At 44.4% G+C, this 13,435-nt stretch overlaps 1 protein-coding gene across 1 annotated transcript in view; it reads right to left on the reverse strand.

Annotated features, from left to right (window-relative positions):
• Positions 1–372: 372 nt before the first annotated feature.
• slc25a26 (solute carrier family 25 member 26) overlaps positions 373–13,435 on the reverse strand; it is a 55,409-nt gene continuing 42,346 nt past the window's right edge. The window contains exons 9-10 of the mRNA XM_041033295.1: positions 11,576–11,649; positions 373–3,240 (exon numbers count right to left, since the gene is read on the reverse strand). Coding sequence (XP_040889229.1) covers positions 3,144–3,240; positions 11,576–11,649 — 171 coding nt within the window. The 3' untranslated portion in view covers positions 373–3,143. The remainder of the gene's footprint in view (positions 3,241–11,575; positions 11,650–13,435) is intronic.

Consider the following 13,435-nt stretch of genomic DNA (forward strand, 5'->3'; position numbering starts at 1 on the left):
ACAAGTTTGCAACCAAATGTGGACAAACATCAGCAAACAGCTGTAAACGAGCTGGTAACGATCTCTCAGTATGGACACAGGACATCTGTCATAAAGCCTACAGTTACGTGCGCTCAGACACTGACATGTAATTGGCCCAGATACTTAATTAAACAATTCTTCTGCTTTGAATTTAAAACACACGCAAAAAAAAAAAAAAAAAAGAGAATCAGGGAGAATGATGTAGTGTTGTGTCACGTTGATGTTACTGCTGTAATGTGCCTCTCGGTCCACCGTTCGGTGTGCATTCAGAAGCAAATGGCCAGTATTCCACCTGTTGTCACACCACCACATCCTAACAATAACGTCCTCGGCTTCACTGCAGTTGAACAGCATTTCATGCGTGAGGTGACTGTAAAAAGGTGCGGCTCCATGCTGTGAACAGTGGGAAAGCTTGTGAAATGTGCTCTAACCAAACTTGGAGGTAATAATGCAGTCAGATGCTCCTCGACCTGTCACAGTCCCTTGCACACACTGGGTCTAAAAATCTGTCAAAGTAATTACAATGTCTAATGTCCGTCTAAAGCGCGTCCCCCCCTGTCTGAACTGTGTTCTGTTACCGGTGGCCTTATCAAGGTAAGCTGGGGGACACGCTCCTCTGGTTACACCTGTCACAGGTGATTTTACCAGCAAGACCAATCAGAGAGCACTGGTTTGAAAACCAGTACCAGTGTAGCAGGTAAAAGGGACAAGAGGGAGTGAGGTGCAGTTCATGTTCTGAGTAATTTATTGAGACAAACTGTCCAAATCTGTTGTACCAATGTCAAAGCTGAAACCGTGAAGTGTCTAACATGGCATTGAAGTGTCTAATAAAAAAAAATCACATTTTGCTATCATAACAAGTGTTCCTTCTTCTTTTTTCCTTCTGTGTTTCTACCTGTATAAACATACAAAATGTTTTTAGTGACAACAGTTATCGCAAACAGCTGAGTTAGCATTTAGCACCGCTCACATGTCAGCGTGGTTATGGAGAAGCCATCAATTCAAATGGAGCATGCACAAAGACATGAAACTCAGAGACCTTGATCTTCAAAGCAGTCAAGTAGCTTGTGCCTGGACCACAATCGCACACACACACACACACACACACATACAATGCTAATCTTCCAACCAGGAATGTCTCCTGGCTCCCTGAAGCTCCAAAGACAGCAGGCATATTTTTTCCTTCTGTGAGCTGTTTAAAATATTTGCTACTGAGTCAGGACTGACTGAGGGTCAGTGCCTGGCCAGAATGTGCATTCCAGATGGATGTTTGTCACCGGATGATTGACATGCCCCCGGCCGTGGCCTCCACCAATCACACGCCGACCATTGTTGTCCCAACAGCCCAGTGACAAGCAGCATGACAAACACTCCCACCTGTGAGGCCATCCGTCTCCCTCTGCCCCCACCGGGATTTACCAAGTCTTCGGCATACCTCCGTACTGACTGCTGAAGGACAACACTGAGCTAATTCACTGGAAAGGAGAAGGGAAAACACGGATACTCAGGTTCAATGTTCCTGCGTTTGTCGTTAAGTTAATCCTTCTTCAATCTGACGTAGAGGAGTAATTTGTTAATCTTGTAATAAGTTTTCTTGAATGACTCTTATTTTGGTGGAAAGTGGAGACCATCAACACTTACACAGTTGGCCGGTTCAGAAGAAGGCTTCTTTTTACACGTTTAACTCATTAGCTGCATCATAATTCATTTAATTTCATTTCATTACAGTTATGTAATTATTAATCACCATCTTTCCCGGCAGAATCACATCATTTCCTGTCTGAGGCCAGCTGGAATTAACATCTGTACTTCACGTTGCATCTTCATAACTTACTGATAGTTAAATGGTCAATTAACACGCATCAGGAACAAAACCAAAGTTTCCCCACTTACCCAAAGGTGATGAAGTCATGCAGACAGATTTGGTTTCAGTCCTACAACCTTAGCAAACACAATAAGAACTGTGACTGGCTGGATACCATAAAGAGTAAGTGGGATAGTGAGTTTCTTTGTAATCTCAGTGAAGCAGTAGCTTCATCGATCTTCTCATTTAACTCAGCAAGACAGCGAATAAAAGCATTTTCCAAAATGTCAAACTATGTCTTGAACTTATTAAGTGGAAAAAACAATAACAGTATGTTTTCACTCCTTACTGTGAGTATCTTTGTGATCTGGATGGAGGAATTATTGTATGTTCCCTCATTCATCTAATGGTGCCTTCAAGGAAAGGAACTACATATATATGAAAAAATAAAAGGTTTATCTGATCCAAAGCTTGGATCAGATACATTTTCATAAGGAATTGTTCCTTAATAAAAAAACCAAAAAAAAACATCATAAGTATAATACCAGATAATCATTTCCACTCAGCTACTAACAGTATTTCACAATAAACAAATAAATATTTCCCAAACTACTAATACAAAGGCTCGTGCAGGACACCTGGGGCTCCTAATAAAACGAAAGCCTTGTTAATTTAACAAAGTGGTCTATTGTTGGCAGCATCTTAAGTATAAATTTAAAGCTGTTGCAGATGGATGTGCTCAGTTGTGCTCCAGAGGGAAGGTAACAATGGTGAGGTATTACTGCGTCTCTCTGGTGGGTCTTTAACACAGGTGGTTTGGCTTAATAGAGAGAAGAAAATATGGATAAAACACTAAAATAATCATGAAATGATGCAGAAAAGGCTTTAGAAAGCACAATGGGCAGCCCACAGGGACCTGAAAGACTCACCACTCGGAGTAGAAAAAGCATCTTTAAAAGCATAACTCATTCACACACGCATTCGATAATAAAAGAGGCTTCATTGCCTGTCCTGTGTGACAGGGTCTGGCTTTGTTTCATTAAACCACTGCTGCTGTTAAACAAGTGGGACTGAGGCTCCTGAACTCAATCTGCAGGGCACTGATGAGCAGAAATGCTGGGTAATGTGATCGGGCTCGTGGACAACTCTCCCCCGAGCAGCACCACACCTGGTGCTCGGGGGGGGGGGGCCAGCAACATGGACGCCCAGGGGCCTCTCCAGGGAAGCGAGGGTGCTACTTTCAGAGAAGTAGAAGATGCTTTCCCTGCGGTTCCTCCGCCAGGTCGGGGCCTCAGGACAAGTCAGAGAGGCCGTGCTGCTACAGTAAAGTTCGGCGGACCTTCTCGTAGGCTCCCAGGAAGATGAAGCCGCCGATGCTGATGAAGGTCATCCTGGGTATGCTGCCCGCAAACAGACTGCGGAAAAAAAGAAGGGAAGAACAGCTCAATGTAAAACAGTGTAAAAAAAAAAAAAAATTATAAGAATTTTTAAAAAAAAACGCCCGCTGCCTGACATTTTAAGTCACATGCTTCATGCACGTCCTGATCAGTTTGTTTCCACTGCACTTTGTTGCGTTTTGCTTTCATCAATATGCCCAGGTCTCAGGATATGTTTTTGTTTTATTTATTTTTATTTTTTTTATGCAAATTGACTTGACAGTGACTTCAGAACAGCTTGCAGAAAATTAGCAGCACAGCTTCTCGTGGCTTAAGACCTTGGGGCTAGTTTTAACACAGAGTTCAAGCAAGACTGATGCAACCACTGTAAAAGAGCCTAATTAAGAAATGTCGCAACAGACCCTCAATATCTCCATTCTAAAGCCAATGACATTAACTGAGTTTATTTTCGCTGGTGGTGTGAAAACAAGCAGCAAGGCTCTGCGCAAGACTCAGTGCTACTTCCAATCACTCACAACTCAGTGTAGACCTTACTAAGAACAAAAAGAAAACAAAAGTCAACAGAAGAGGTGACATGAAAGAATGAATAGCACAAAAGGGATAAACCTGATTATGGAAGCATGTTGCACGACATGCTTGGAATTTTTTAGCTTTGCCACATGCACACACCCGAACCTCATTTCCAGGGAGGTGTTTCAGGACGAAGTAGATTTCTTTTTTTATTTTTGTACTTGGAAATTCTTGCACATTTCCCCCAGAGTTGTTTGCCTGCATGAAGAAATGCTGTGAACAGAGCTGAGGGCAGCCCACACCGTATCGTGTATCACTCCGCTGATCGACAGTATCTGTGAGTGATTTACGGCAACTTCGTGGAAGCAGAGCCTCACGCTCGGGTGCAGAGGGTCCACGGGAGTGGGGTCAAACATGAGGCCTCTTTGGCGAAGCCCACATTACAAAGAGCGAAAGGGGGCACTAGCGAGAAGCTGTTGACGTTGCAGGGGTCAGAGGATGTGATGGGACATGAGAGAGCACCCATCTCCCAAGAAGCCCCCCCCCCCCCCCCCCCCTTCACACAGCTGTTTTTAAGATTAGGCTTCAAGCCCCCACCCAGGGCCTCCCTGGAGCTCTCACCCTCCCTCTCTCTATTTCTCTCTCTCTCTGTCTGTGCATGACTGATGTCCAGATGACATCCACACATGTCCCTCTGCTGTCCATCCATCCATTTCTCTCTGTCTCCGTGTCCAGCGACAGCCCCCTCAGCTGGCTCAGTTGTTCGGGGATTTCTCCTCTGTCTCCTTTTCTTGCTGCGTCATCCACTTCTCAGACACGTGCTCACTTTGTCCCGTCTGTTCATCTGCCTTTTCGTGTCTCTCTCTCTCTCTTTTTATTTTCCCATTTCTCCCTGTCTCTCTCTCTCCCGCCGTGTACTTGCCTACCAACACCTTCTGTCTGCCAATACGCCCCCACACTCACATGGTCTGGAACCATCCAAGCCAGATGTAATGGATGAAGAGTATTGTACGTGTGGATGTGTGCCTCTCTGAGTGTGTGTGTGTGTGTGTGTGTGTGTGTGTGTGTGAAGAGAAAATACAAGAAACTGTCTACGCACACAAAATGTCTGTCTGCATTCATCATCTGCGTTGCTTTGTGTGTTAGTACTTGTGTTTCTGTCCATTTTAATTTTTACAAGACTTTTGAAATATTGCAAATATTGTAGTCTGGTCCACTGGTCCAGACCAAATATCTCAATAACTACAGACTTGAATCGATTTCCATGAGATTCTGTGCAAACATTTGTACTTCCCAGTTCCTCCCAAAGCTCCACCAGCAGGTCGAAGTTTTCACATGTCCAGTGAAATAACTTTGTACAAACATTCATGGTCCCCAGACGATGTATTCTGATGACTTTGGTGATCCCCTGACTTTCCCACAATGAGCTCACATTTCTGGTTCAGAGTGAAATCTCTCATCAACGACTGGATGGATCGATATACAATTTGATTCAAAGTACAGCAGTTGTGTGTAGGTTTACTGTTGTTAATTAGTCTTTACTTCTCAAAGTTGTGCTCTGAACAAGGACGTTAATTAGTATTTTGCAAATCTGATAGCTGGAACAATTGTGCGCACAAATAACCTGCACTGACAGTGTGTCTGGATTATATTTGTGCGTGTATGACATCTCCAAGTCGATCCAGCTTTTTTCTCTTGTCCTCCAGACCCCCTCGATTCGTTCTTGCCTCATCTGTGCCTTATAAGACACTGAACATGGTTCGTGTCTCTGTTTATCCAGGGTGTTCTAAAAGAAACAGGCGATGAGCAAAAGCATTCCCTAGATTTCCCCAGAGAGATCTTGAAAAGACCAAGTTGCAGCTAATAGTGGGAAAAATGGACTTAAATATACCATTTGCAAAGCTGAGGGAGCTACATGTATGTGGAGCCCATTTCTCAGAGGATGATTAACACAGGAGGATAGTTTCTGTGAGAGAAACGTCTGAAGAGCACGGCTGTGCCATCACCAGTTGAGCTGACAACAGAAAAAAATACATCAACCAAACTGAAGGTCTGTCAAGATGTAATTGCAATATATTGTTGCTACAATGACTGCGTTAGAGTCAACAGCTCACCTAGTGTATAACAGTGACATTATATGTGGCAGCTTTGCAGAAACAAATGTCTGTACAAAGATATCTCCAAAAGATATCTCCCATACATGTAGGCTTCACTATATAATGTGAATTCCTCTTCAAATACAAAGTCCGACCTAACTGTTCTTGTATTGTGCCTCTGATTCACTCTGTAACGAGTGAGTAATAAGCTTGCAACTACAAGACCTACATGAGACAGCTATAAGGTATCCCTCCGCCACCACTCGCCAAGAAACTTCGATCCAGGCCAAAAAAGAAGAGGAGCATCTGTACAAAACTGACTAACTTTAGCTTTGTGGGACTGATAAAGCTTCACTTGAGCCTCAGACAAACGTTGGAGTGTGCATGACCCCCATATCTTCCAGCATAGTTGTGTTCCCGAGGGTCAGTGTGGAGAGTAGGAACCTGTTCTTTAACTTTTCCCTCAGCCCCAACATCAAATCAACATTTCACTTTGGTTTCTGATCAAAGATAATGGCATTCGTGCTCAGACTAAACCAAGATGGGGCACACGGTCAAAATGATACAAACATTAGCATGTTAGGATTTGGCTCAAAGCAGCCTCATGAGATCAAGAATAGCAGACAAGTGGGTCAAGAATGAACTTGCTCAGCTTTCAAGTGAACATGGGAAAGGCGTCTTTTCTTCTCAAATAAACGGATATTTTCCTACAACGCTCTTCAAGGTCCACATGCTGCCGTCTATTTCTTTGCACTGACCTACACTGCTCCTATCTTTGGCTGCTAAAGTGCAGCTCTTTTGCTGGAAATTTAAGATCTGGGTCACAAATGGAGTTAACTGCTTGTACATCACTTTTGTTGACTGCAGAATTACACAAGGTACCAAGTATGTCAGGGATCTCCCAAACTTTCCAACCATTCACACAACTCCACACTTCGGAGAGCCCCCCCCCCCCAGCCAGGATCGGGTGGTGAACCCCGTATCTTCTAAAAGGCAGCCAGTGAGGTGTTAGCTGTGTATGGTTAGTGAGTGTGACAGACACAAAGAGTGCGTATGTGTGTGAGAATCCAAGTGTGTTTGTGTAAGCACGGGCTGGTGTAAATGCTCCAAATAAACGCAGAGACATTAGTCAGAGGTTGCTGTCCTGCCCTTCAGCGTGCTCTTTCCAGCTCGCCACAGCTATCTATCACCATCTGCTGAAACCCAAGCCACAGGCCCCCTCCAGGCAACTACTTAGCATTACCCACACAACACTACTAAATATGATCCAAAGCTAATCAAAATCTAATGACAGAAAGAGAGAAAAGTGAAGAGAGGAAAACTTGCCCACTGGGCAGCTGTACATCTAAACAACCACGCAGCAGACACAACAAGCCCTGACATATTCCATTCTACCTTCTCATGTGATTGCCAGCAGTGTGAGGAATGAACTAATTTTAAACTCAACGCTCTTGTTTTGTCTCAGCTGTGAACTGGCGTTACATTTCCTGCCTGGGATCAGGCCCACCTGTGGACTCTGAGACGTCAGAGCACAGCTCCAATATTCCCCTCGGCTCCCTGACTCACTCTGACATCACGGCCTGGCCGGCCGCTGAGAGCTGTCATCCCCCTACTGTCCGCCAAACGCCTCTCCTGAGGAAATCAGACTAAATATAGTTTCAAGGCTTGACAGCGGGAGCATATGGAAGAACAGAGATGTGCTCAAAGAAAATGTTTTGGCTTCAGTTTAGAAAGACGTCGCTGCTCTTGTAGGGGAAAAGGAGGGGGGAATCTTTAGATGCAGTGAGAGAACATTTCTGGCACTTGTGCAGGAACAATGCTGAGGCTGTAATTAATAGGACACATTTAAAAGACAGAGACCAGTCCTAGCCTGCGTGGATCGTGATCAAAACAGAGACAGTTTGATATTTTGATGGAGCTGGGTTTACTTGAATTTCTTAGACAAAAAGGTAGATGATAATAATAATAATAATAATAATAAAAAAACAGACAAATCAAATCACAGATGTTCTAGCACTTTTGAGTAAAAACACAAAAATGTGTCCACCCAAACACCACAATCACACACACCCACACACAGAGACTGGGGCTGTTCTTTGGCAAAGGAGAACGTCACACATCTTTGCCAGCAATACACCCTCTCACCACTGTATTCATCTCAGTCCCTCTGCAGCTGAGCATCATTTGTTTAAATGATAAGTCTGGTAAAATTCTGTTTTTCCTATTGTCTATTCCTTATTCCTCTATTAAACTCTTAGAAACACATCACAGAGCGACATTACCGCACTGGGTGACACGCTTCTTTATTAACATGAACATGGGTCCTATAGTTTATTTGGACTGACTCCCACATCTGTCCTGCTGTTGTAAATACTCACCGCTGCACTAAATCTGCAGCTGAAGAAAGTCTCCAAAAATCAACTGTTTACTCCTGTATGAGTAAGATTTGCTGAAAGCAGACAGCACCCAGCTGTTACAGGAGACTATTTAGCCTTAAAAAACACTAAATCAATAATTGTTACTGTTTTATAAGATTTCTATCTTCAGTAAGAACTCACAGGTTAATGTGTTGAGACTAACCCAATACCGATTTTGGTATTTTTTATGTTGACAATAACCAAAATAAAGAAGACCGCCAGCCTTATCTTTCATCTGTGTTTTCTAATTTCGCAAATCAGTTTTAAGTTTCTGTTCAAAGAGAAGTTGTTGTGGTCCATTTTTGGAGGACGGAGACATTTTTAAGAGTTTCCAGTTGTTCCCGATTTCTTCAAACAGCTGTATCAAATCTATTTAGCAAATGTTGAGAATGAATTCCCTCTTTACTTTGAAACCTAGGCTGTTATCACCAAAGGCAGAGAATTGATTAACATGGAATCTCCAATAAAAAAAAAATGAAAGAAAAAAAATAGGCTTTTTGCTTTATAAAGCAGAAATACTACACATGGTGACCTTCTGGATCTTCGCTAGTACAAAGTCTCTGTTTCACTTGAGCAGACAGGTTGACAGGAGCGAGCTGCTCATCACTGTGTCATCAGTGTGTCCTACTGCACCCTACGACTCTACTCGGTACAATCACATTTATATTAATCGAGATGTGCCTTTGAAATGGGTAAGTGCAAAGGGCTCACCTTCGTCAACTAAACTTCCTACGCTGAAAAACAAAGATTGCCGATGCCATAAAATGTACAATTAAGGTTTACCACAAACTTCCAGACACTCTGCTTTGTTGTGCGCATGTTGTACAAACTTGTCATTTGTTTACTTTTCTTCCATTCGGGTTTACATAAGGCCCAAAGCAGACACACCCTGGAGGACATGCTGCCTGTGAGTCTTTATTTTGACATGATTCCTGGTGCAGTTTGGTGGTTTTGCAGGTTATTGTTGGGGGGGGGGGGGGGGGGGGGCGTGTGATCTCCACCGCTCTCTGCTCGCCCGGGGTCTCTGGGGCATGGCACACACATGGAAGCACTTTAGAGCTTCACTACACTGCAATTGGGCCTATTACCATAATTACAGCTTTAAAGCCCCAGCAATTTGTATCAGGCATGCACCAGCGCAACCACCAGGCCTCTGGCCCTGCAGAACAACAGCCCCCCCCCCCCCCCTCCATGCCCCCAACCTTTCACTTTCTACACACTCTCCTTTGTCTCTGCATTTCTTTCTCTTGTCTCGTTCTCTTAGTTTGCTCTCTCCACCTTCTCTGGTTACATCAATATCAGGGGAGAGAAAGATTTTCAGGAGCTCATCGTGCTGCAGAGCTTATGGTGCACATTCACTGGGCTCTGTAATAAGGAGATACCGCTGAGCCCAGGGAGGACAGCTGGAGGAGATGAAGAAGGAGAGAAAGAGACAAGAGAGAAAAAAAAAACATCAAAGGTGTGGGGCAGAGGTGGGGACTGGCATCAAAGAGCTCTCCTGAACATTACCACTTGGTTGCTGTTGCAGCTGGGAGAGTGGGATTTGTAGTCAGAGCTTGCCAGCTATCACCTCCACGTCTCGACGTTAAAATTTCCTTTCACTTGTCCAGACACAAAGGCACGGGGTAAACAATGACAATCATTTACTTTTTTTCATTTTGTTTACAAATGCAGACGTTGAAAGGCTGAACAGGGTATTTACAGACAAAACTCTGTGGCACACCAGGGTCCAGGTGTATAGATGGTATTTATAAAGGAAGAATGAGAGGTAAGAATTTGTGTACCTCACACATACTTCAGACGAGATGTACGCACCAGTTTCAAGAGATAACTGCAGGTGAAATGATGAGGCGGACATGAAATATAAGGTGAGATAAATAAACTTGACAAATGATGACTGAGATGTTACTTCAATGATGGTTTATATGTTTACATGTGATGAATTAGTGGCACAGGTAGTATAAAGGTGCTATGTAGGAGTTTTTCTTTTCAGTGATCCATTTACGGATAATTGTGGGTGTGGAAATGAAGCCTGTGCGCCCATTTCCACAATGATTGAGATCTATAAAACAGTCGATCTCAAAATGTATTTTTGGGTCAATGTGACTGATTCAGGGAGAGCAGGTCACAGTTCTCTAGGTTGGTGCTTAGCTAACGTTATAGTTATTGTACACAGAGAAGTGTATAATGTGACGTGTACGGCGTTATAGTGGATTACACAGCTGCTAACATCACTAACATCAGCCCCCCCCTGGCAGAAGCTGAGAGAACATTACCCCTATCCACTGGCTGGGCTGTAGAGCCTGAAGGAACAACGCTGCCACTGTTCTCAGGTGAAGGTGTTTGAACTTCCTGCGGCACAATACATCAGCTCCTGACTGGTTAATCAAGGCACTCTGAGTTTGCATTGTGGGGAATAAATGAATCTAAATAAATAGCTGTGCAAAGAGTGGCACACAACATGAAGACAGATATTTTTTGCACTTTTAAGTTGTCAGGTAGTTTCCTTCAAGTAAACCTTCAAGTAAATTTCTCTTCCACTTTCCCCCCAAAAAACATCCACTTGTCCCAGACAGGTAGACATGGGCTAATGTCGAGCTGTGACCTTGATTGAAATCATTCTCAAACATGATCTTTCCTAAAAATGAGGCGCAGGCTGTTACTATTTTATAGCACTTTGAGGAGAATCACCTCAGGCTCATATTAAACACAAAGCGGAAACGTAACTTCTCTCTGATTAGATTCCAGCACTGCAGCTACACAAACAAACAATGATACAGTGCATTGTAGGTTTGTGTGTGAGGGGGAGAGCGATGTCCCACTGGTGTTTGACCCAGTCCCAAACCAAATCTGCTATGAGCATTAAGCCGAGGTGCATCCTAACTAAATGACGGTGGCTCGCACACAGACATGGCCTATCGTTCACTGTAGCTGAGGGTTTGTTTTAGAGCTGGCAGCCCTCTGTGGCTCCATTAGACCTGGCCTTTTGTCTGGTGAGCATCATAAACACATCAAAACACTCAAATAAACCCTTCCACTTGGTCCCTGTAACACCTTAATCAATAGGACAGTACAGCGAGATGGCAGGAAAAGCTTTTATACCACTCATTTTTCAGCTGCGGCTGTAAATTCACACCCTCCCCTGCCAGAGTAGCGGTTCTAACATCAAACTTGATTACGTGAGGGATCAGACTGACTTAAATCAAATCATGTAAAAAACAAGGTTTTTAAATGTGTTGGGATAAAATGTTTTTTTTAAAGAGGCCATTTGGTTTTAAACAATCACAACTGGCCTTTGAACATTTCTCCAGAAGGAAGACACACACTCACCCCGTAATGCCTCGGCTCTTCCACACGTCATAGAGCACCACTGGGATGTTGCCGCTCGCTGTAGTCGACCCGGCCTAGAGAGAGAGGGAGAGAGGGAGAGAGAGAGAGAGGGAGAGGGAGAGGGAGAGAGGGTGAGAGCAAATAGAGGTGTGATGACGGATGGTTTGTCTCCTTCGCTTCCTGCTCCTCGGACAGACACCCTGTTTAGGCTTCCTCAGCTGAGCTTCCCTCAAACCCCACTCCCCCTCCCACCCTCCTTTCATTCCTCTGTCTCTCCTTCCATTCCTCCTCATGGACAGCTGTGTCAGCGCAGGTGACACCTCCATCTCCCCACCCAGGCACCCGCTCAGGCCATTTGCCCACCCAAAAAAACACACTCAACAAGTTCTCCTTGTCTTCCTCCACACCCGTCCGTCTAGCACTTTTATTTACACAATACGGCTTAGCTGGCCCGAGAGTTTTTAATCCATCACTGTGGAGTGGCAGAGCTGCAGGATAAGGCCATTAAGTGAGGGCGGGTGGTGGCAGCAGAGAGGAGAGAGAGAGAAGAAGAAGAAGACAGAGGCAGTGGAGGTCAGACTAAAATGAGGTCGAGTGGACAGAAGTCGGAGTATGTGTGTAGATGCACGCACACAAGTTCACACCACTGTTCACTGAGCATGTTGGAAACAGTTTGAAATGTCCACTGTAAAGCATGACTCCCTGATCTCCTGGAATGAGAGGAAGATTCCCACATTTTTTTTTCATGTGAGAGGCTAAAAAAACAAAACACCCCTATTCCTTATGTTTCTGTTGGAGACAGGTGGCTGAGGGCGGCTGAGAAATGAGTCTCCCCTCTCCACGTCCGACAAGTTTTCTTTTCCTTTACCGCTGTGGAATGGTGGAAGGAGGGAATGGAGGAACAGGGTGTCCAAAACACACACTGAGACACACACACACACACACAGACAGTCCCTGTGTAACTTATGCTGACATACAAAAACATCTTAATGCAGCTCAATCTATAAGTTTTCTCTGGCTTATGTTAGTTTGCTTGGTTATGTAAAATCCTTACAATCCTGTTCACAGTGCTTCACACTGAACTTCTCCACATAGCATCCAAACCATTTCACACAGTGACATGAACATGTTCGGACACGTCTGCCTGACTCTGATGTGTGGATGGTACTGAAGATGACGGTGATGGCAGCAGTATGGTTCTCTCACGCCAGCCTGAGGAGAAGAGCAGTGTTGTACAGTAGCAGCATAGGAGGCGTGCAGCGGCAGTGCGGCGTGCCAGGCTTGCTGCCACTGCTGCAGGCGGGGCGGTGTGGCAGGAGTCCTGCCCTGGAGGGGCTTTACACGTCCAGCTGTGCCCTGGACATCCGCCCTGGTGTGCCTCGCCTGCGCCAGACTGCCTTCTGTACAACACGGCTCTTTCATTTTTTCCTGCTGTAGAAAAGAAAGAACCCTCTCCTCTGCTGCTGTGGGAAGGAAACTAATGTGACAAGCTCCAACACCCACACTTCCTCCCCTCCGCCCGATCCAAAGCGCCCATACCCATCAACACCAGCCCTGCTCCCTCTGTCTCCTCTGCCTGGACCTGTCATCCTTTGCTGCTGTGGGACCAAACGTCAGTCGGACACAATTTTAAAAATGACATGTTACTTTTAAAAGGTTTTGACAAGCGTAGCGTACAATTTTATTTCTTAGCACACACTTATTAGAGCTAAAATGATTAGCCAATCAACTGGGCGATCGACTGATTGAAAAACTTAATCAGGACTATTTTGATAATCAATCACCATTTTTCAAGCAAAAATATATAAATTATGTATATAAATGCAAATATATACATTTTCTTGTTTCCAGCTTCTCAGA

The sequence above is a fragment of the Toxotes jaculatrix genome, chromosome 3 (genome assembly GCF_017976425.1).
Source record: "Toxotes jaculatrix isolate fToxJac2 chromosome 3, fToxJac2.pri, whole genome shotgun sequence".
NCBI classification, from domain to species: Eukaryota; Metazoa; Chordata; class Actinopteri; family Toxotidae; genus Toxotes; species Toxotes jaculatrix.